Source organism: Drosophila melanogaster, chromosome 2R (genome assembly GCF_000001215.4).
Source record: "Drosophila melanogaster chromosome 2R".
Lineage (NCBI taxonomy): Eukaryota > Metazoa > Arthropoda > Insecta > Diptera > Drosophilidae > Drosophila > Drosophila melanogaster.
The window spans coordinates 22,183,057-22,205,659 of NT_033778.4; the positions used below are offsets into that span (position 1 = coordinate 22,183,057).

Sequence of the window (22,603 nt, forward strand, 5' to 3'; positions counted from 1 at the left end):
CAAACATTTTACAGTAACAATGGAATCAAAAATGCAGTGGAAAAGCGCTAAACACCCGCGAAACAGTGCTGTAAAGTTCTTCACAGAGTAGTGTTGGCAGACGCCGGGTGCAAAACAATAATAGTCCGCTTTGGTTTTTGTTTACGCTGCAAAAATGACGATTTTGTACAAAGTGGAGGGCAAGGAGTTCAGCAAGGACAGCGTTTTTCCGCACAAGAAGGTCCTCTGCTCAGTCTCCGCACGGAACATCGTTGCGTTTAGCGCCCTCCAGAGCGCCATATTTCCGGCTTCCCACGGAGGAGATGCCGGCGATGGATCCTTGCCGGGAGCGGGTTTGGCCGTAGGCGCGAGCAACAGCCATGTGTACGTGTGCGACATCGTGACGCCGTGGGAATACTATAAGGTGTGCTCCTCCAAATCGCTTATCAGCGTCCTCCAGTGGAGTCCCAATGGGGAGCAACTGCTGCTTGGATACGTCGGCGGTCGCGTCGAGATCTGGCAGCCGAGGAACCAGTCAATTAACCTATGGGTGCTGCAGTATTACGCCACCGTGCCCAGCGAGGACATTATAGAAGCACAGTTCTTTCAGAATGGCAAAGGAGTGATCTTCAATGCGCTGAAGAAGGATCACACCTACTATGCGGAGAAGTTCGAGCGGGTGGAGCAGCAGAGGCCCACTCTCAGCGGATTTGGCGGAGTGGCCAGCGAGGGATGCGTGCTACTCACTTCCTCAGGCCTGCTGGCCGCCTTCAGTCTCCCCGCAATCCAAAAGACATCCGCCGCAGGAGCTGATGGTCCTGCCCACGAGGTCGTCGAGTTGACACCCGCGCTCCACAGCATCGGCATATCGCGCAGCTTCATCGAACACTGCAGCATGACGCCAAGTCCATCGGGAGCCCTTAATATCGCTTTCAGCTGTGGCTGGCAGCAACAGTTGGTGCAATGCTTTAAGGTCTCGCTTTCATTGGAGGGCGAACTGGGTCTGGAGCAGCACTTGGCCATCAAATCCGAGTCCCAGACCAGCATATTTCTGGGTCCTCTTGACGGGAGGCGGATCAGTCACCTAAAATGGACGCGAATAGCCAACGAGGATGTGATTTTTATAGCCTACGCTTGTCCAGATGGTGCTGGCAGCCAACTGGAGCAATGGACATTGACACGCCGTCACCAAAGTGTCCACGCCCTTCTCCAGGGTGGAGGAGGTGCCAACAACAAGCCAAATGAGTTCGTGCAATCGGAAAGCTGGGAGCAGGTGGGCAAAGTGCAACTAAATGCATCCTTGGCGGATATCAGCGTTACACGACTATCGGTATCAACGCCGGACTCTTGCCAAGTGTACGCCATTCTGCAGGACAACAGCGTCCAGGTGCTGGAGCCCAACTCGATGAAGCAGCTTAATCACACCCAGTTTGATAGGTTATCTGACGCCAGTGGAGCAGTAAAGTTCGTTAGCGGCGACTTGACACCTAGCAGCCAAATTCTCCTAATCTTTGATAGCCATGCACAACTTTACGCCATGCAGGCACCTCTGCCGAAGCAAGGAGGATCTGGTTTGCTACTTCTGGAATATTGCATCGTTACAGGTTGCGATGCCAGCGATGTGCTACTCCTTAATCTAGGCAACCTGGAGGCTCTGGTGGAGAAGCTAACCGACAACTTTACGCGGCAACCTTCCTTTGTGCGGCACTTTTATTATGCTAATTTTTTGGCCCTCAAGTCCAACATATGCCGCATGCAGCAGCAGGAGTTTGACAATCTCATTATCCTACACGCAATATCCACCACATTCAAGAGCCTCCTGCGACCGTCTGATCTGGGTTTCCAGGATAAAGGACCTGCCGATAACTTGGCCATCAAGCTGGCCGAATCCATTCCGGATGTGGACACCGTGATGCTGAACCTGGACGCCAAGGACTTTACAGTGGAGCCGGTGATGCTGCAAAGTCTACAGCAACTGATTCAGTGGGTCACCGACCTGGCACTCAACATGCTGCATCGTCTGCCCGAGGAGGTAATGAAGACCAAGCTCTCCGGAAAGCGGCCTAGCTACGATATCAGCCGAGACATCGTGGCCATCAGCAGTCTGCGCGAGCTGCTGGTTATGATCCGCATTTGGGGCCTGTTAAACACCCAGTGCCTGCCCGTCTACACCAAGACGATGGACAACATCGATGTGCTAGTGATCTTGTTTCGTTTGCTTACTCGCCTGGCCCAGAATCCTGCAGAACCGGACGAAATGCTGCTGGACGAGTGCAGCCTGCTTTCCAAGCAGCTCCTAATTCCCCAGCCCACCAAGTTCAACCCCACCACGCTGCTGAGTGCCCAAGGATTCGCGGCCGTAAAGTCGGGACAGCTGCAGTTCACCTCCATGGAGGAGCCAACTTGCTTGCAGGACATGGAGACGGAGGAGGTGGTCTTCGCCAGCTCTGTGAAGGATGGCGTGAGCAATCTCCAACTGGGCGCCCGACCCAGCCACATTCGGAGATGCGCCCGCTGCGGATTCGTGTTCGTGAATAACGCCAGCAAAGTGGCCAAGACGTCGGCCCTCAAGGCGTGGTTTAGTAAGTGGCTGCACTGCCACTGTGGGGGCTTTTGGAAGCAGGTTCACTAGTAAATCTATGTGAGCAATGACCTTAGTTATTAAGTATGATTTAAGCTTCAAATAAAAGTACATGATTGCCAGCAATTTTAGTGAAATCAAGAAATTTAATATACTAAATATATTTCTTCTTTGCACGACGTGCTCGTTCAAAAAACTTAAGCCACAGAGAAGTCACCACCATACTTCACTATTTCAAAACTAAATTTATTTGAATAAAATATATTTTTTAACTCTATCTATGAATTGTGGTTGGTGTATTTGCTAACGGTTTGATATTAACAACAACAACATATCGAAGAACTTGCATCACTAGCATGTCAATCGATATCAGGACGTCCAATGTGTCTGTCGGCTGTCGGCAATCGATATCTCCTCTGCAAATAGATATTTTCAGAATAATTGGCTTATTTCACTTCGCCCTAACGCTGCAGTAATGGTAAGTGCATCGAGGTGCAACCTGTAGTCGCCAGAAGTCGAAATTCCTAGAGAACCGAGTGCCCCAGGTCCAGGCTTAACCGAGTGCTGAGTGCCCACCCTGTCGACGTCAAAAGAGGGCTGCCTGTGGTGAGAAGCAACGCCCCCCCGGTCCAAATCCCACGTCCATGTATCCCTGGAGCTCCTCCTCGTACGGCGGCCAGATTCCCAGTGCCGCCAACGTCCGGGTAAATACTCCGCCAATCCCAGATTACGAATCTTGGATATGTGTAATCGTTAATCCACTTATCTTCAATTTGGTCAATCCTTCGTCTCAACTTCCGGACTTCTTCCGGGAATGAGTAAAGTGGGCTTATCTCGAGTTTATTTTATTTTTATATGTATATCTTAGCCAATAATATTGCTTACCATCTGTCCTTTCAGACCATGCCGAATGGTTTGGATGACCAGGAGAAGCTGCTCGCTGAAGCCATTGGACTAGCGAGGAAGCAGGCCTTTCAAATGAACCACTTTCTGGATAAGGAGCGTATGCTGGACTCGCTCAAGTGCGCCAGCACCATGCTGGGCGAGCTGCGGACCTCCGTCCTTTCCCCCAAAAGTTACTACGAGCTGTGTGAGTAAAACCAAAGCGTCTTTATACAACTTCAGATCTAATCGATTTAAATGAACCGCAGACATGGCCGTCACCAACGAACTGTGCCACCTGGAGCTGTACCTCAGCGAGAAAATCGACAAGAAAACGGATTTGTACGAGCTCGTTCAGTACTCGCATACTATTGTGCCGCGGTTGTACCTCCTCATAACAGTGGGCATTGTGTATATCAAGAATGACCCTACGCTGAAGCGCAGCATTCTAAAGGACCTGGTCGAGATGTGCCGCGGTGTCCAGCATCCGTTGCGAGGCCTCTTTCTGCGCAACTACCTGCTGCAGTGCACCCGGAACATCCTGCCCGATGTGATGGTTGAGGAGAACGAGCACGAGGGCAATGTCTATGATGCCATCGACTTCGTGCTGACCAACTTTGCCGAGATGAACAAGCTGTGGGTCCGCATGCAGCACCAGGGACACTCCAGCGAAAAGACGCGTCGCGAGAAGGAGCGTGAGGAACTAAAGATCCTGGTAGGCACTAATCTGGTGCGGTTGTCCCAGCTGGAGTCGGCCACTCTGGAAATCTACCAGCGACTCATTCTACCCGGCATCCTGGAGCAGGTGGTCAGCTGTCGCGATGCAATTGCACAGGAGTACCTAATGGAGTGCATCATCCAGGTGTTCCCCGACGAGTTCCACCTAAAGACACTTGACCCCTTCCTAAAGTCCTGCGCTCAGCTGGAGACCGGTGTTAATGTGAAGAACATCATAATATCGTTAATCGAACGATTGGCTGCCTATAACCAGCGAAGTGGCAAGGTAAGCCTCCCCCGTCGCTTCCAGCGCTAAGATAATATCTAAACTACTTATATTTTAGACAAGTGGTAATGCCATCGATGCCATCATACCCGCCGAGGTGGAACTGTTTGAAGTTTTCAGTGTCCAAGTGGCTAACATCGTGCAGACCCGAATGGACATGCCGTTGGAGGACACCATATCGCTGCAGGTTGCTCTGCTGAGCTTGGCTCAGAAAGTGTATCCCGATCGAGTTGACTATGTAGATAAGGTGCTGGGCACAACCGCTCAAATTTTGCAGCGCATGAACATGAACAAGTAGGTTGAACTCTAATAGGGGAGCATCAAGTTTGCTACATATTCATTCCTTGCAGCATCTCCCATTTGCTATCTGTAAACCAGGAGTTATCGCGCCTTCTGCGCATCTGTATCGACTTCTACAACAACGCCTTGACCATAATTCAACTTCAAAACTTTTGCCCGCTGCTCGAAAAGTTTGACTACACATCCCGTAAATCGCTGGCCCTGTACCTAGTTATGAACATCTTGGACAACGAAACCCTAGTTCCAACAGCTGATCAGGCGGATAGTCTGCTGACCATCATTACGCCGTTGATTAAGGACGATGATACGAACAAAGAAAACGGCGCGGCAGCAGGAAATACGACTCCGGATGCCGAGGAGTTTGCCGAAGAGCAGGGGGTTGTGGCACGGTAGGTTATTATTTCCTTCGCACAAAACATTTCTAAATCATTTCCCTTTTTAAGATTTATTCACCTCATGCGCTCAGATGAACCGGACATGCAGTATAAAATGCTGCAGACCGCCCGAAAGCATCTGGGAAATGGGGGCGGGCAAAGGCTAAAGCATGTCCTACCTCCGCTTGTCTTCGCCGCCTATCAGCTGGCCTTCAAGTACAAGGCGATCGCCGAGCAGGATGAGAACTGGGACAAGAAGTGTCAGAAAATCGTGCAATACTGCCACAGTACCATCAGTGCGCTGGCCAAAGCCGATCTCGCAGACCTAGCCCTGCGTCTATACCTGCAAGGTGCCCTGGTCATTGGGGAGATCGGTTATACGAATCACGAAACGGTGGCATACGAATTCATGACCCAGGCCTTCTCCCTCTACGAAGACGAGATCTCCGACTCAAAGGCCCAGCTTGCAGCCATAACGCTCATCATGTCCACTTTTGAACAAATGTCCTGCTTTGGCGAGGAGAACGCTGAGCCGCTTAGGACGAATTGTGCGCTGGCTGCTTCAAAATTGCTGAAAAAACCGGATCAATGTCGCGGTGTTGTGGCCTGTGCGGCGCTTTTCTGGAGTGGAAAGTAAGTTGGATATGAAATCTTGATTGAAATTTTACTGATATAACTTAATTCGCTACCAGGCAAAACGGCGAGGAGATGCGTGACGAGAAGCGAACTTTGGACTGCTTAAAGAAGGGTGCTCGCATCGCTTCGCAGTGCTTGGATACCGGAGTGCAAGTTCAATTGTATGTGGAGCTGCTGAATCACTATCTGTTTTACTTCGAACGCGGCAACTCGCTTATCACTGTGGCTATGCTCAACCAGGTTACTATAGCTCATTGAAAATTGAAAAGTCCATTTAACTAAATAGAATTTCAATATTACAGCTAATTGCCAAGGTGAATGAGGAGCTGCCCAACCTGGAGCCCAGCGAGGAGACCAAACAGATCGAGAGCCATTACAAGAACACGCTGGCACACATCCGCAGTCGCATGGAATCCAATGACTCGTCGCTGGAGGTCTCCTTTGCGGGCATAACTCTCAATTAGCCCAGCGCACCCACTTTGGATAACCCTGGGAAGCATCCAAGCGCTACTAAAGCCCTGCAGGAGGATCAGCCAGGCCCGTTTTTATACAGCTAGTTATCAACTTGCTCGTAGACCGTTTAGACTTATTCAAAGCTCTGCGAGAGTATTCAAATTGCTTGTGTGTGAAACTAAATTCCATGGTTAGGAAAGTTGTGGGCCTTCGACCAACTTTTGATTTGTCAATTTGATTTCGATCGTAATCGTAAGTGCAAAGTAAAAACATTCTTGATTATTTCCCCAATTTATTTAGTATGATAGCTATGCGTATATTTACCCCAGAGGATTTTTAATTTACCATATTTAATCTCCAAACCTTCCCTAAAAAATAATGTGAAAATATTGTTAAACAAAATCTTACATACCATTATCGAATTGGTTCACGAATCGCCACGCGCTACGTATAAATATGTATTACAAATAAAGTTAAGACCAAATTGTTTTCGCAAAACAATGCGCCTGTATGTGTGGCCTGGACTACAGTGAATCAAAACTCGTCAGCGATAAACATGTAAAGTAATTCGTTTATTAAAAATATATAAGCCGACTAATTTCCATCGGTCTATCAATCAATCAGTTAACTTAGCTTCCATTTACAATACACGATGAGTTCGCACTCGTACATATCCTACAGACTCTCGCCGATCGAATCTAGCTCCGCGTCCTTATTCGTCCTTCCATCAATCACATGCGCTACAAGGGTGCTGGATGTTCGTGTCCTTCCGGTTCCTCTGATTGGTGTGGCAGTATTCGGGGGATGGAGCGGTGTTGGGTGGCAGTTTCGTGTTGCTTCGAGACCAGTTAGTGGGTGAGAGTGGTTAGGGACAGGCCTGGTACTGCGGGCAGTTAACTTGGTGCGTATGCGCAACTTAAAGCTAATATTTTTAGTCACTAGGTTCTAAGCATAAACATTACAGATAGAAGCGCCTAATTCACTTTGAGTGCCATATAGCAGCAAATGGAAAATTTTAAAGCATGAGATAAATTTGTTTTAATTTCTGCATAGCTCGAGATTGCTCGGTGCGAGGCGTAGGCCCTCTGATTCCCCTTAAGCCGACTTCACATTGTAGTAGCTGTAGACGTAGGGCCAGGAGGCCAGCACGTACTCCTCGATGCCGCACTCGTTGGAGCCTCGTAGGATGCGGAAGTAGCCATGCTCGCCCCACCAAGATCCCCACGAGTTCGCTGCGATCTGTTTGGAAAGATGAGACAAGATCAATGAAATAAAGGGCTGTGGCAAGCGCAGTAGTGAAGTGATAGCGACACTCACCCAATACTTTTCACCATTGTGCTCCTCTCCCCAGCCCACCAACTTCACCGAGTGGAACCCAGTTGGCGCCTTTCGGTTGGCTGCTGTCTCGCGGTACACACCGCCTGAGTAGGCGAAGAAGTCCCTGTTAACCCGCATGGTGGCCTGTACGGGACCGGAGTGGAAGATCTCGGCCATAATGTCGGCTTCCCGGTTCAAGCTGTAGGCCGGACCCACCGTGTAGAGGGAGTCCCTGTCCACATTGACCGGCTTTTGGCATCCATTGGCCCTCAGAGAGCGACTGTTGTGGCGGATCTTGCAGGTGTCGCGGTGCTGTGTGTACGGATAGCAGTTCTCGTCGACCACGCCCTTCTTGTGCAAGTAGCGCCAGGCGGCGTCCAAGTGGCCACCCTCGCAGCCCTGCTGGCGGCGTGTGCAGGAGAGGATGTTCTGGGCGGACAGCTGGACATTCTCCTTGCCCTTGCTCTGGATGGCGAAGCGATCGCTGGCCACCGAGGTGGTGGACAGCACCCATGAGGCACCGCACCAGCCCTGGTCGGGCACCTCGGAGATGTAGCTGGACCACTTGTCCAGTGCGTTGAAGGAGCTGGGCAGGCCATCGGTGGGATTCTTTAGACGCGTCATCGCCTTCACGCGGTACGTGGGCTCCTTGGTGCCCAGACGCAGCTTTAGTCCCTCGGAGTACTTGCGACCCCACCACTGGTCATACTTGCGGGCAGACCAGCCCAGTCTGTGAATCGAGTTCACGCTGTGCACAATCGCGTCGTCGGTGAGGCACAGATCCTCGTCGCACTGCACGCTGCCGCCCTCCAGGCAGCGGCACTCGTTGCAGTTGTCCCACGTGGTATTGTACTTGCTGAAGTAGACGCCGTTGTGCTCGCAGGAGATGATTGGGTCCACCTCGCCGATGCAGAAGGAGCGGTAGTCGGGACAGCAGTCGCTGGAGTCGTCCCGATCGCAGAACTCATCGCAGTAGCATAGAGTGTCTGTAAGATAAAGTTCGAGTTCAGGTCATCATTCAATATACATGACAAATAACCAATTTGATTATTGATTTTAAGTGTAATATTGTATACATACTGGAGATGGGCACCGAGCAGCCGTCGTGCCGATCCTTGCAGCAGGTGTTCTCCCGTGCGCAGTAAGGACCTGGGAAGTCCCTTTTCAGTGTGTGATCGAAAAGGGCGTTGGCCCCGCCCATTAGCAGGACCAGAAGGCCCACCAGGTGGACGCACTTGATGGACATGGCTCTTTGGACGACCTCTAATCTGCAACTGAATCGGAATATGTGCGGAATTTATAATTTTGCATATATCGCTTATCGCTTAGATCAACAGCCAGATAAACATCTTGCAATTTGTCAACAATTAGCGTGGCGAATACACGACTACTTCGCATATCGCGCATACGACCCGTGGAACGCAGTCGAAAAATTAGTCAGGCACTGAGAAACCCGTCCGGTCTGGGTGGGATAATTAATTGGTGTATCTCTTGGATACGGGCAGTTCCTCATCAGAAATTCGCTGGCCGCGCACAGCCAAGCAGTTAACAGTTAGCTCCACCAAATATATTCTGATGACGCCAGCTGGTTTGGCGATCCGCGGTCTAAACAAAAACGTTTCTTTTTCCCCACTTTTTGCTGGCTCCGTTTTGGTCTCTTTGATTCGGCAGCGAATTCAAATTTGCGCACACCAATCGAAAAATCCAACAAAGTCACTCCTCGAAGCGCCCCTTTATTTCATTTTGTTGTTTTCGCGCTTTCAAATATTTCTTTTCCGCTGATAATTCTGGAGGTAAAGACGAAGATTAAACTCGTTTATCTTTAAGAATGAGAATACGACGCGAACCCAAAGTTTCATAAATAAATGCAAATTGCAAATAGATTTTTCCTGTTTCGCCTGCTGGCTAAGCATTTTTGTCGAGCGTCCCACCGTCTAATATATCTGGAAATCTTCTGATTCACGAGTGCTGCTTGCCAAACAAAAGTTTCGAAGGTGTTCAAACATACACCCCACCCCACGGTTTAATATACGAATATACATATTTTTTTTTTTTTAATCGATTGTTCGCTAATGCTGAACCCGTTTTTAATTTAGTGATAATTAATTTGAAAGTTCGTGTTGATAATTAATGACCCAGTCAATTGGCAATAAAGTTTTGGCACGAATACGACGCGCCGAAAAGAATCAAATTGAATTGTAGTTTGAGCCGTGACGAGGGTTCTATAATTAGAAGCCCAGTAAACAGCGGGAATAATCAACTCCTTTGCAGATGGGCCAAGATTGTTGACACATTTCGACAATGTTTATGCCCGATGGAGCCACAGATATTCTGAATACCAGCCAATAAATTGAACTCCAAACAATCTTTTCGTTTGCTGACACAGCAGTCTGGTAAACAAAATGGGTTTCGGGCACCGTTTACTCTTCCAGTTACCGTGCGGAATACTAACATTTCGTAAGTTTGCACAATTCAAGTCAAATGCCCGCACTTTGTGGCCGATTTAATATACTCGATTTCGATTTCCTTGTCGCGCGGTGTTCTTGCTCCGATCGCGGCTGCTTGCTGACTGAATTCAGTTAGAATTATGGGCCACCACATAAGGTTGCTGCTGCTGCTGCTGCTTCTGTTAATATTGCTGCTGGCAGCGCTGCTCTGCCGCCCGATCTCGGGACCTATAGGCTATATAGCTTATAGCTTATGGTGGCGTAGGTGGTCTGCTTGGCAGAGCGAAAGGGAGAGAAAAGAGAGAGTGAGAGTGAGGCAGCCGTCCTGCTGTTACTGCGTATACGTTATTTGTATCTGATGGGTTAACAGAGCGCATCCCAAGGTTTCTCGGTGGGCAAAATGTTTGGCCGTTTTTGGCAAACGCAATTGGCACGGGAATGGGCGGATAATTGGTATGTTTGGTATAACCCACTTTTATGTACAAATTCCTCGCCGGATTTTTGTGCGCAGTTAATATTAGCTTGTTTTTGTTTGCACTTATCTGGTTCCGCAATTGATAAGATATATAAATGTGTGATAATTTAACCCAATTTGAGTTCAAGGCCTTTGGACAGTAATCAAATAAATTTAATTTTTTTGCCAATTCAGTGCGAAATTTGCATACCATCTACATTTTGTGTCTTATAGATTTCATATCTCACTTTCTGTCTTTTGGGTTTGCGATCATCGACAATGTGTCTGCCATTTCACTTAACTTCGATCTGGAGCTTCTGCTCTTTGCATACGAGTAATTATCATTAAGAGCACTTGCAGTGCCATATAGACCGCATCATCTCAGTTAACTGGGCTTCGTCATCTAGAGGATAATCCAATTACGACTTACGCCGACAGCAAAACAAACTATGCCGTCAACCTTTATTTACTTTTCGATGAATCCCTCTTAGCCGGAAGTAAAATGAATTGAATCACCAATAGTAATGTAAATATTTCCCTTTCGATTGGGAACGATAGAGTGAATCATAAATTTCCTCTTAATAAACTAAGAAAGCTGGAAAAAATAGGAAAGCTAATTAAAAGCATGTCTCCACCGCCGAATGGGCAACACAAATCAGACCTCAATGTGTGAAATAAAGCCATCAGACGACATTAAGTCGCTCTGTCGCCCGACGCGATTTGCATGACATTAACTTCGGTTTTATGAGCGATATCTGTCCGAAAACTGCCGACCAAATTACGATCTGTGGCTGAAAGCGGACATGAAACCTCGAAGAGATTAATGGAGACCGAAGCGAATGATTCGTCTAATGGTCAAGTTAAAAAACCGGCGGGGTAATGTTCCTTTCTCCCCATGCATTCACCACACGGATGAGTTTAGACCAAGAGCAAATAAGTTTAAAAAACTTAATAAAATTATCTTGGTCTTACTGTTTGCAATGCCTCTTTTGCTTCTCCTGACCTTCACGTAAACGATGAGTAATTCCTGAAGCTATATGTACGTACATATCTCAGTTTCAGTAGTGCCGAAAGCTAATCGCTGACAACACGACAACGTCGTAGAATTCGGAATGCAATTAAAGCGAACTATGCTATGCATCAACGTGACGGATTGATGACAATCTGGCGGTTAAATGAAGTCATTAATGTGTCGTCGACTGACTGACTGCCTTATCATCGCGAATTGCTGACTAAAACTGGGCAATCAATTAGCGGGTATTTATACAAACATAATTATGCCATTATTTAATTGGCCCCCTGATTAGCATTATTTTGAGTGGGTATGCTATGGTGGTATGGCATTTTATTGGTATTCCGGCCGTATAGATTGGTGACATTCCATGGCACTGAAGTCATATGGCTGTGCTAAATTGTTGGACACAAGTACCTGGAGCGGGAATAGGCGGAAGAGACGTATTTTCGATACCCAAAACTAGTTCAAGAACAAGCCAATCCATTGGCAATCCCACCTGACATGTAACTTCCTTATCGCGGATGTTATCGGCACGATTTACATTGTTCAATTTTGTGGACAGATTCATGGTATTTCGTCATAGCGCCAACTGATAAGTTCGCTTGGCTAGGCGACATAAAAGTGGGGAAACTTTGGCCATAAATCGAGAGATTCCCCCTGAATGAATGCCTCTTTATTGTCTAAGAAGTTGTGGACGGAATTTTAATCAGCTCTGCCCAACTCTCGAAATTCGAAAGGAATTTTTCCGAAATTCGAACAATATTTGTTTGAAGAAATTTCTATCGGACTGCGAAGGAGGCTATTTTCAGAAATTAATAACTGTGGTTAATCGTTTCCGAGTCGAATGGCTTGCAAGGCAAGGCAAATTCAACAAAGAATGCATAAATATTTGCCAGAATTCATTGAGAGTTGGCAAGGCATTTTCAAGCATCCATTATCAATTTACTGATCATTAAAAAGAGTATTTATTTGCTCAATTCTTTAACGGTCTGTCTTTGTTTATGTGCAATTCCGTAAGAGAATTTTGAACTTGTTGATCAAGCAATTAATGAAGTATAAACCAGCAGGAATTTCAGCTTTCTCCTTGGCATTCGGGGTCACCAGCTGGAACCGAAACTGCAACCTTGGGCGGATCGATTGGGTGAGAATTTCGGCATGATTGCAGTGTGTATTGGTATATTTGTTTTGATTGGATCTTTCACAATTTTAATTACAATTACAATTTCCGAGAACTTTCGTCTAGGTATGGCAGGAATTTGTACGAATAAATCGAAGTGAGATATGTGTCTTCAAGGTCGAGGTCACCCAGTTTGGCACGCAATATTCGCATCAGTTCCATTTCGGTGGAATGTTGGTCAAGTAGTGACGAAATACCACCGAATTGAATTAATTTCATTTGTCAATTGGGACCATTTCTCGGTCGGCAGCCACAAACGAGAAGAGAACCCGACCCAATGGAGGTCACTTTTTTTTGGCATATTTGTGTTTAATGTCTCAAATTGTCGATTCGTTTCAATTACACTCCACTTGTGGGGCATCGAGTGCATGCCACTCTACTAGCTTTTATGCAATTTCCATGCTTTCTGCTCGCCTGTCTGACATTGAACGAGAATTATTATATTAACAATTAAGCAAACATAATAAAAGATACAACAATGCGAAGACAGAGGTGTCAGGCATATTTAATACGCGAATTGTTGTTGCGCCAAAGTATTTTATTTATGCGAGTGCAGAAAAAGTGCTGCGAATTTGACAGTTTGACAATTGGTTTATTATTTCTATCGGCCAGCTGCTTGATAGCCAATTTATTGATCGGCTACGGTTTCAATAGTGTTTCCGGGTGCAAAACCCCACACCTTTACACTACACACCCCACCTCAGATGGCCAGTTTATTTTGCATTTCCATTGCTTGGAGTTACATTTTGCGATCTAAGCCTTATCGCAAAATCTAATCGCCAAATACCAAACTTTTTGGCTATTTTTAAGAGTTATTTCACACAAGATTGGAAAGCAATCGAAGCAGCCAAGCGGCTAATTTTAAAACATTTGCAAACACTTCAGACCGACGTCATTGTTAAATGAGTTTGGATTATTTACGGCTGGCTGGAAAATATTTACATATGTATATTTTGGCTAATCGCAGACTAAACCATTAGGTGGAAATTTCAAAATAGAACATTTCGGCCTTCCACTTGATTTCTTTATGGCTGCGTCAGAATCCTTGGTATTGAATTAAGTTTGGGGCAGTATTGCAGATTATTACATTTTGTCGTTGAATTTAGTAGGGAATCCCCTTTTTTATTAATCGCGCAAAATCATTTTCCTGTTTACATTTTCTAATAAAAATAATTAAAGCAAAGCTGAATACTTCTGCTGTTCTCCAAACACGAGCACTGGAATTGATTTTTGTTTTTCTCAAATGTTGTTGTTGATAATTAATAATTCGCTCATCGGAAACAATTCAAGAGGTGTTGAATGTTTGTGTAAGCTTCTATATTTAGAGCTAAACCCATAGATCTAGTAGCTGGGCAGGTGTAGAACTCTCGGAAATTGCACTCAACTGCCCCCACACAACTTGAAAAACGGTTGCTAATTTTTTTCTTTTTGGTATGTTTGCAGTTGATTAGTAATTATCGTATGTGTCAGCCACTCAGTTGCTACTCCCCAAATTGGGCAGTTTGTCAATCATCATAACCGAGATCCGACATCATATCTCCTAAAATCCATACCCAGGTTGTATAATATTTCATATGCATTCAGAAACAAAGGCGAGATCAGATGTTTTCAAGGCTGTCCCGTAAGTCGTAACATATTGGTTGGGAGAACAAGGCCCTCAAGCATTATATAGCGAGATCGAACCCAATCGTCACCTCTCGCAAGAATTGCACGAGAAATATGCCTCGTTCCGCTCATAAAGGGCCAAAATTGGTTGGGAATTATAAACACCGCGTGGTGGTGGAATGTTTGGTTGATAGCACAACAGCAATGTTATGGGGCTCTGTTACGCTAACAGCGCTGTTGAGCTCCACTGGACGAATTTTAATGAGCGCTTCGCTTGTCGCTTTTATTATGAAAGTGTGTGGATTTCTTGAGTTTTGTGTTTATCGCGGTCGCTTTGTCAGCCGTTTAATTTGCGGTGGTGCTAGCAAGCACTCAAGCTAAATGCCTTGCCATCAAGTTTCTAAATTGCTGCAGCCAAGGGAACCAAAATAAACTGTGGGGCTCATAAAACGGCGGCCAAAATAGATGTGTTTACAAGTCCGGGGCTCGTTATAGTTTTGGGGCTTATATTATCGAAACTAAGCGGTTTACTCCCCCACAAGTTAGTGACGTCAATTTGGGCTAGTATGTGCTGAATGTGCAATTACTTAGTGTTAAACAAACTAATATGTACTTTTATAATAGCTCGATTTCTTTCTTTGATATTTTCGTCAAGCAAAGGAAGTGGAATACTCAGAATTTCGTTGGTTCTATAGAACTTTGATTTCTTATTTTATGTAACCCGTCAATCATTGATTATAAACTAGATTGTAGTTGGAATTTTGTACTCCTTCTACTAAAATAAGTCGATAAAGTGTGCTATCAGGGAGTTCCAGACTTCGACTCCCCTCAATTATTCGGTATTTGCAGTGGCTCAATCGTACTTATTATTAATTGCCCAGCATATGCGATCGCGACAAATGTTTTAATTATATTGAGAGCAGTGCTTTCGATACGGCTTGTCCCATATTCCAACGCCTACGGTCTCAGGGGTCTCCACTTGGAGCAGGCCAGTGGGACAAGTCTGGTATCTGCGATCTCGGCAGCGGCCCCGCCCTCCGATTTGCATAGCTTACATATATATCTGAGCCCCTATCTGAACCCGAATCCAAATCCGAATGTTATACAAGCGGTTTGTCTGTCTGGAGCGTTGGTGTCACTCGGTGTTCTATTCATAGCCGACTTGATTGCGATTTTGCCTGTGATTCGCATGACGAATCTTTTCTGAGCACTTTCTTCTGTACGCCAATCAATCGCAAAGGTAGCGAATTACGGCCTAAAGCAAATTCATTTGAAAATTACCCTCTCGAAATTTATTTCTACCTATTTGCGATGCTATGCCGAATATTGGGCGAAACGTGAACTAACAAGCGAATGTTTTGGGGTCTGCCAAAAATTTTAATTTCAAACAGATGGTTGAATTTGAGTGGCCAAGCAATTACTTTTACTTTTCGACAGGGAATGACAATTTAAGTGCCTGCATTCGAAGAAAAACACGGGGATAATAAACGTATTTAAATATTGCAATGAAGAGTGATTTAATTTTAACATTCTTGACTTCAATATACCTATACTTAATCTTTTGTATTCCATGTCTTCTAGATCTAGTTATTACTTATAGGTAAGTAAACACTTTAGAGCTAAAATTCAATTGGAGTGTCTATTTTTAGATCGCTGCGTAACATGCCCCATAATCCTGAACGGGTTAAATGGGTTAATGAGCTAACCGAAATCACCAAACCGCCAAACCCAAAGTGATCGCTTGACGTGCGAGTTGGCGACTATTGTCGCTTTCGCGGATGTTTGTGCCATTGTTGCGGCCAGAAAGTCATTGTCAATGCCAAGTGCGAATCATTTGGCGTGCGATAGATACAGCTCTATCTGTGTATCTGTATCTGTATCTGAATATGTTTGCGGACTCATGTACGAGCTGTGTGTATTTTATTGCGGCCCCAACCAATGTCAGTGACACTCAGCTCAGAAGTCAGTGTCAATGTCTGCACGAAGATGACAACGCATTCGCTCATCGTGTTTAATGTATTTTGTGTTGACCAAAAAATGCTATTAAGTTGAATCATTGCAAAGCTCTTTGAATACGTGTTCCGCTATTTGTGAATGTGACGCGCCTCCAACCGAACCCCCAAAAAATAATATTTGCCTACCTCTTTCACGCCCGTCAACTGTCCAACAATGTCGCCCCAATTGTTGTTTAGTTACATATCATTCCATTATTTTGCGCAGTTTGCCCAAGAACTTTGTGTGATGGTAATGGGCGATATGTCATCATAAATTAATTGCCCTCGGAATAATAAAAGCAACGGATGAAAAAAAGAGTACCTAAACAAAATATCACATAAATTAATTGTCGCCAAAAAAAAAAAAACACCCAAAGAATAGAAGACCTTTCTGCTTAAAAGAGCTGCCGCATTTTTATCAACAAATACAGTAGAGAAAATTGAATGAAATTGACTGAAAATATAATAATATTTCTTCCTAAGCTTAAAAATATGAATAAATAATTTGACAGTATTTAACATTTCTTGTCGTTAGAGGCGTTTGAATTAACTATCTGATGGAGAAACAATTCCCACTTTAGGCGACGTCCACTACTCATTCATGAACTATTATGGCTTTATTCGCTCTATCTTTCGATCTGACTGGCTGTCACTTTCTGGACTGGGGTTTCACTTTGGCCAAGTTCAATTAGCACGGCGTGCATAATTGAAAGTGCCAACAGGTCCCCTGTTTTCGATCGCAGGGCGCCACTTTAGCGCTTGCCAAGGTGTGAACTGCTAATGGGCCACAAATATCGACTGGGAAAAGCAAATAGGCCATGTTTCTTGGCCAAATAACAACCGGGCCGAAATGCCTAGCGCTGCAGTGCAGGTGGGCCGTGACGTCACGTAGATCCGTATTTGCAATTGGCAATGGAGCGTACGATAATCATCGGTGACGTCATTTGTCAACCTGCTGACAGCCAAGTGATAGCTAAATGCATTTTCCATTTAGCGCCATTGAATCACTGATTGAATGGGAGTCGATACGTGCCGTAAATCAAATTCGACGGCGGTGGCAAGCACTGTGACAACAGCAGATCGTACTTCTCGTCAAATGGCGAATAAAAATAGGAGGTAAAATAAATAAAAATACCGATATGTACATTCCATCACCTGGGAAAGGTTAAAGTTCAGTGTCGAGAGGTGTGGGTGTCCATTAATCGCATGCAAGCCCCTCGGCGACTCATAACCACATTGTAGTAATCGTAATAGCCATAATAACGATTCGAATCAATTACGAAAATATGCTACGATCGGACCCAAAACACCCAAAGCGTGTCAATTGCGATTGAATAAATAAATGTGTGCATTTAACATATTTACTCACTATTCACAAATAACCTTAACCGCCGAGCTGCAGTCGGCCAACGGTGCGTATGAGCCATATATCAAAACGATGATGGAGCAATTGTAAACTGCATGTGATGCAATTTACATTTTAATTGCCGATTTTCTAGCTGAGCTGTGTTCTGTTGCCCAGGCCAATCCATTTAAATGGCGCTTTGCCTAATGACATCGTCACGTTCCCCCCTGTCTACAGTGGGCCCCCACTAGCACTTCCCCCATTTTCGTCGCTCTCAAATCTGAGCTATTCGAATCATTGATTATGCAAATCCCACAAAGGTAATCAAATAGGCCTGAGGGTTGTGGCACATACTTAACGAGTCGTAAAGTCTCTGAGAATTATGTAAATGCAAATTGGATCGGCGACGTTAGGATCGTAACTATGGCAGGGAGGAGGAATTCATTTCGGAGCTGCCATTATGCTACACAGTTCAAGATCCCCAGCCCCAGAAGCGCCAGCCATCCCGCGAACAGAGATAAATATGACATCACCTGGACAAGACCAGTAGCCATGTTTCTGGGTTTTTGCTCACTCACCTTTGTCAGGTGTGCTTGCTTTCGGTTTGTTTTTGTTATTTGTTTTTGTAGGGGCTTCGGTGGGGGGAGGTGCCGGAACTGGACCGGATTGCGTGTTTGCTTTGTCCGCTCAAAGATGAAAACTAACAAATTTATGGGATTAGTTGCGATACTATATAATATTGAATATTTGGCTGCTCTGGTTTGTATTGTTGATGGTGTTTCGTTACAGATTGCTCGAGCAATTCGCTTCCTGCCCGAATTCTGGTTAACCTTAGAGACCAGCCATATTTACATAGAGATACATATATCCATGATTATAAAGCTGAATCGTCACATTTTGCCCACTGATACCTGACACTTCTCAGGGGTTACGCTAGCTTCAGTCTCACCGAATCAGGCACTTAACTTCAAATCCAAAGGATAGTGCATTCGCCTGTTTGTATGGGTTGCATTTGCATTTCCATTTGTTCAAGTTCACGGTCAGTAGAGCAAAATACACAGAACTAGAATAACATGTTCGCCTGACGGCAGCAAAAGCTAATGCCCAAAGTAAACATCGCCGGAGGAATTCCAGCTGCACATCGAAAATAAGACGCAATCCCCAGGTTGTCTATTTGGTTTTTAGGTAAAAATTCGGTGCCAAAAGCCCACCGCTTTCCTCTGCGATGATCGATTGCAGTCGTGTCGGTGGAGATTTCATTATTTTGTTGTTTTTTTTTTTTGCTGTTATAAATAGCGTGACTCAGGCGGATTTAGCATCCGTATCTGGTGAATGCATCTCCATCTGCTGTGCACCCACGAACCGCCATCAGCGCTTTTGGCCAGACCCGATCTTGGCCCAAAGTGGCACAAGCATCTTCCAGACTTTCTAGCGGTGCGTCCCGTGGAAAATGCAAGTTTGCTCAGATTTCTGATAAATGTTTGTGTTTGCCGTCCAAATTTCCAGCTGGCGCTGGCGAAAGGGGAAATAGTTGGGCTAAATGGGTTAGCTCTTTATCTAAACGGATTGCGCGGCTTAAATGGCCAAAGTAGAGCAAATATTTAAGGTCATATCTCGGTATAGGGCTGTTTGCTTAGTCTGATTAATTAGCAAATTAGCAAGTGCCAACTGATATAGCTCACAGAACGAGATCCTCCTGTTGTTGTTTTCCGACTCGAATGTCTGTTCGTTAACCGCAAATCCGGAGACAATCCATCTGATATTGATTTCCCGCCGAGCCACGCATTCAATTACAATTTCAACACTTGCTCTGCGTTGCAATTCGAACTGGACTCGGTTTATCTGTAAGTTTATCTACCACAAATTCTCACCTGTCACACACAATTCAGTTGGTAATCGCCGAAACTGAGATTCAAACGTTAAAGATAAACTCGCGCACTATTAGCCAGCCAGACGAAAAGTCAGCTGAAATTAGCGTCAAATCGGGCATAAACTGTAAAGACTGATCTGATCCGCACGCGACAGATTTGGAACCCAAACTGAGACTGAGCCAAGTTAGCAGACCAAGCTGAGCTGCAAACTGAACTGCGATCTGAGGACTGCGAATGGGGAAACGACGCGACTTTAAAAGCCGACAAGCTGCTGCCGACAAGCGATTTGCGTTTTACGACCACAACACTAAGTAAACGAACCCCTGGCTTCCACTTTTCGCTGAGCCAGCAATCGTTGAACAAGCGAATTTTTCAGAACTTTTAAACAACAAAAATTCCCAAAATAAAGACTCAAAGTAATCCGAAACAAGGACAAGGCACGAGCGAAAATGAGCTGGAATGAACTTACTTTAAAATATAAGTTTCACTAACAAGATCACTACTTTAGTACTTTAAACAAATGCTACAATAAACATTTTAATATGTTCCTCTTTTGGCAATTTAAATATTTCAATGTACGAATCGGAATATTTTCTGTGTGTGCAGACGAATAATTGAGTTATTGAAGTCGTTGGGGATCGAGGACACCGCCTTGGCCAGAGCGATCCTTAATTGCGTAAGAAACGAGAAAACATTAAGCTTAATTGTCTGGAGCTGCGCCTTCATCTCGACTCACTTCATGTCAAGCGCATTTAAATAAATTCTGTTGAATGCGCAAACCCATAAACAAGCAAACAATTACAAGTCAAAGTCAGAGCGAGTGAAGGAGCTGCTCCAGATGCGTGTGGGAGTCAATATATCTACATCTGTGCATCTATATATCTACGGCATATCTGTGTATCTGCGTATCCCCAAGTGTCGGCAATGCCAATGCTTGAACCTGACATTCAGCGAATTCATATTTATTCCTTACCCCCCACAAGTGACAGCCATCGACTGGCAACAAATCGATGCGATCGCTCAATCTATCTAAATCTTTGTTTGTATCTGTATCTGCATCTGCGAGTGTCTGTCTTTTCGCTGATGCGTTTTAAATTGAAGTCAATTCGGCAGACTCGTGCAATAAATTACGGGAGTCGGGCCAATTTGATTATTGATTTCTGCAAAGTGCTCCCCCAGAATCAAATCAAAGTGAGAGCAGGGTGCTTTCCAAATACTCTATATTATAGATTCATTAAAATTCTAGTCCTCATTGTCACAGAGAGTGGGTCCATTGCCAATGCAGGAGGCATAGGCCATCAGGTGGGGAATGGTGCTCTGCTGCATCACGCCGGTGAAGAGATGACTTTGCGGACCAGTAGCGAAGATTCCCACATCATCGCCAGCATGAACGCCAATAGTGCCGTGGATGTAGCTGGGGTGGATGAAGTCTAGAAGGAAAGCAGATTGGTTCGCTTATCACTTATCAAGGCGCCCAAAAGTAGAATTCACTTACCTTCCGCTCCAATTTGATCCGTAAGATCGATGCGCTGGCCGTGCTCATCCAGATACTGATTGGTTCCCACTGCATAGTTGAGAGTGGCGTACTTAACTCCATTCACATCGGTGTCATCCTGATTGAGACCCAAAATGGGGGTTCCTCTGCCAGGATAACCAGAGATGGTCAATGGATGGGCGTGATCGGAGGTGACTACAATCAGGGTCTCTTCGGGATCGGTTATATCCAGAGCCTCCTGAACAGCCTGCTCGAACTGAAGCGTCTCTGAGAGCGAATAGGTTGGGGAGTTGAAGTGGTTGCCATAATCGATGAGTCCACCCTCGACGAACAGAAAGTAGCCACCATCGCGTTTGCTGACCACCTCGATTGCTTTGCGCGTCATTTCCGCCAGTGTGGGCTCCTCCTTGGGATCGGCCATCTTATTGAAGCTCATCACTCCCGAGCGGAAGGTACCAATCAGGTTGGTGATCTTCGAGACATTCACGCTCAGCAGCTGGTTACGATTGTAGGCTAAAACACCGCCGGGATGCAGTCCCTGCCAGCGAGACAGCAGGTTTACTCCGTCGGAACGCTCGCCCTTCTTGTTGAACGGATCCGTGATCGTGTTGGGCAGGAACTTGCCAATTCCGCCGCCCAGCATCACATCGAAGTTCTTGCCGGGAGCCTGGGTAATCAGTTGGGTGGCAATGTCCGTGCAGGTGGCCGGATCGTTCTGTCCCTCGCCGTAGGTCAGAATATCCGTGTCGCTCTCGAAGAATCGGTTGGTGGTCTTGGCATATGCACCTGATGGACTGGCGTGGGTCAGAGTGGTGGTGGTCACAATGCCAGTGGCCTTTCCAGCAGCCTGGGCCCAGGCTGCGATGGAGTCCACCTGATTGGCCGGATCCTCGCTGCCGCTGCAGTTGTTGAAGCTCACTGCCGCCGTAATTCCCAAAGCCACGATATTAGTCTTCACACCGCACAAGTAAGCGGTGGCAGTGCAGGCGGAGTCGGGAACCTGGGCATTGGAGCAGTATGTCTACGGAAAAGATATATTTAAATACTTATCTCATTCAAATCCAAATCCCGAGCATATCACTCACCCTGCTCAGGCCGGTGTAGGGGAACTTCTCGAAGCTCAGGGAGTCCTCCTCGCCGGTATTGCCCTTAAGCTGACCCTTGTGGATGCGGGCGGCTGCCACCGTGGACAGGGACATGCCATCGCCGAGGAACAGGATAACATTCTTGGCCTTCCTCTTGTCCAATTGTGGCTGTTCCAGGCGCTTGGCGATCTCCTCGTAGGCAAGATCGTACCAGAACTGCGCGTTCTTCTCCTCCTCTGGTCCGGGTTTTCCCTTGGCCATGGCATTTGGGTCGATAAGGTTTCCTTCGCGGGTTTTTGCTGTGCTCACCGATCCTCCCACCAGCTGGAACTGATTATGGATCTCGGGCACTGGAAAGGGAATTCAGTGAGATATCTCTAGAATTCAGGGTCCAACTGCTGCACTTACTGTCTATGGAAGCAGCCAAGGAGGTGGCCACCAGGGTGCATAACACCAGGCTAATGGCTACGAAAGTCTTCATTTTCAGAAAGATGAGGTTCGCTCAGGGCAACTGATTGAACTACTGCCACACTCTTGCAAAAGGCTATTTATTAACCCTTCCAGATCTCTGTTATCTAGTTAGCCATATC

At 45.9% G+C, this 22,603-nt stretch overlaps 4 protein-coding genes and 2 non-coding genes across 8 annotated transcripts; 3 read left to right on the top strand and 3 right to left on the bottom strand.

Moving 5' to 3' along the window:
• The first annotated feature begins 81 nt into the window (after window positions 1-81).
• On the top strand, window positions 82-2,836 carry MED16 (Mediator complex subunit 16). The gene has a single exon (NM_137806.4). It carries the CDS (start codon window positions 155-157, stop codon window positions 2,609-2,611), a length of 2,457 nt encoding a protein of 818 aa, NP_611650.2. The 5' UTR covers window positions 82-154; the 3' UTR covers window positions 2,612-2,836.
• Window positions 2,837-2,915: 79 nt separating this feature from the next.
• Vps35 (Vacuolar protein sorting 35) lies at window positions 2,916-6,830 on the top strand. Of its 2 annotated transcripts, none has more exons than NM_166518.3 (8): window positions 2,916-3,264; window positions 3,461-3,650; window positions 3,712-4,445; window positions 4,504-4,739; window positions 4,796-5,134; window positions 5,189-5,752; window positions 5,812-5,995; window positions 6,058-6,830. In NM_166518.3, exons 1-8 carry the CDS (start codon window positions 3,205-3,207, stop codon window positions 6,217-6,219), a joined length of 2,469 nt encoding a protein of 822 aa, NP_726175.3. In that variant the 5' UTR covers window positions 2,916-3,204; the 3' UTR covers window positions 6,220-6,830. The 2 variants fall into 2 exon arrangements, with proteins under 2 accessions (NP_726175.3, NP_611651.4); NM_137807.4 differs by having other exon boundaries at window positions 2,916-3,038; window positions 6,058-6,702.
• Window positions 6,761-19,615, bottom strand: Swim (Secreted Wg-interacting molecule). Of its 2 annotated transcripts, none has more exons than NM_137808.3 (4): window positions 19,434-19,615; window positions 8,606-8,799; window positions 7,526-8,511; window positions 6,761-7,447 (listed from the first exon to the last, which is right to left on the bottom strand). In NM_137808.3, exons 2-4 carry the CDS (start codon window positions 8,769-8,771, stop codon window positions 7,304-7,306), a joined length of 1,296 nt encoding a protein of 431 aa, NP_611652.2. In that variant the 5' UTR covers window positions 8,772-8,799; window positions 19,434-19,615; the 3' UTR covers window positions 6,761-7,303. The 2 variants fall into 2 exon arrangements, with proteins under 2 accessions (NP_611652.2, NP_726176.1); NM_166519.2 differs by lacking the exon at window positions 19,434-19,615 and adding an exon at window positions 9,978-10,099.
• Window positions 14,213-14,318, bottom strand: snoRNA:Me18S-C1968. The gene has a single exon (NR_003825.1). It is a non-coding gene; the product is annotated as a snoRNA:Me18S-C1968 (small nucleolar RNA).
• asRNA:CR45376 (antisense RNA:CR45376) lies at window positions 18,452-19,989 on the top strand. The gene is made up of 2 exons (NR_124688.1): window positions 18,452-18,747; window positions 18,859-19,989.
• A 648-nt stretch (window positions 19,990-20,637) lies between these two features.
• On the bottom strand, window positions 20,638-22,537 carry Alp7 (Alkaline phosphatase 7). Its single transcript, NM_137809.2, has 4 exons — window positions 22,422-22,537; window positions 22,014-22,363; window positions 20,929-21,949; window positions 20,638-20,863 (listed from the first exon to the last, which is right to left on the bottom strand). The coding sequence occupies exons 1-4, from the start codon at window positions 22,492-22,494 to the stop codon at window positions 20,676-20,678; spliced, it is 1,632 nt and encodes a 543-aa protein (NP_611653.1). The 5' UTR covers window positions 22,495-22,537; the 3' UTR covers window positions 20,638-20,675.
• Window positions 22,538-22,603: the final 66 nt, after the last annotated feature.

What these genes read in the sequence shown, in the direction of transcription:
- MED16 (NM_137806.4), top strand. Translation starts at nt 155, where the DNA reads ATGACGATTTTGTACAAAGTGGAGGGCAAGGAGTTCAGCAAGGACAGC.
- Vps35 (NM_166518.3), top strand. Translation starts at nt 3,205, where the DNA reads ATGTATCCCTGGAGCTCCTCCTCGTACGGCGGCCAGATTCCCAGTGCC. An exon ending in CAGCGCATGAACATGAACAA is followed by an intron (nt 4,740 to 4,795) that starts GTAGGTTGAACT and finishes CATTCCTTGCAG; the next exon opens with CATCTCCCATTTGCTATCTG. An exon ending in CTGTGGCTATGCTCAACCAG is followed by an intron (nt 5,996 to 6,057) that starts GTTACTATAGCT and finishes TCAATATTACAG; the next exon opens with CTAATTGCCAAGGTGAATGA.
- Swim (NM_137808.3), bottom strand. Translation starts at nt 8,771, where the DNA reads ATGTCCATCAAGTGCGTCCACCTGGTGGGCCTTCTGGTCCTGCTAATG. An exon ending in CTGCTCGGTGCCCATCTCCA is followed by an intron (nt 8,512 to 8,605) that starts GTATGTATACAA and finishes TTTATCTTACAG; the next exon opens with ACACTCTATGCTACTGCGAT. An exon ending in ACAATGGTGAAAAGTATTGG is followed by an intron (nt 7,448 to 7,525) that starts GTGAGTGTCGCT and finishes CTTTCCAAACAG; the next exon opens with ATCGCAGCGAACTCGTGGGG.
- Alp7 (NM_137809.2), bottom strand. Translation starts at nt 22,494, where the DNA reads ATGAAGACTTTCGTAGCCATTAGCCTGGTGTTATGCACCCTGGTGGCC. An exon ending in CTTGGCTGCTTCCATAGACA is followed by an intron (nt 22,364 to 22,421) that starts GTAAGTGCAGCA and finishes TTCCCTTTCCAG; the next exon opens with TGCCCGAGATCCATAATCAG. An exon ending in CCTACACCGGCCTGAGCAGG is followed by an intron (nt 21,950 to 22,013) that starts GTGAGTGATATG and finishes TCTTTTCCGTAG; the next exon opens with ACATACTGCTCCAATGCCCA.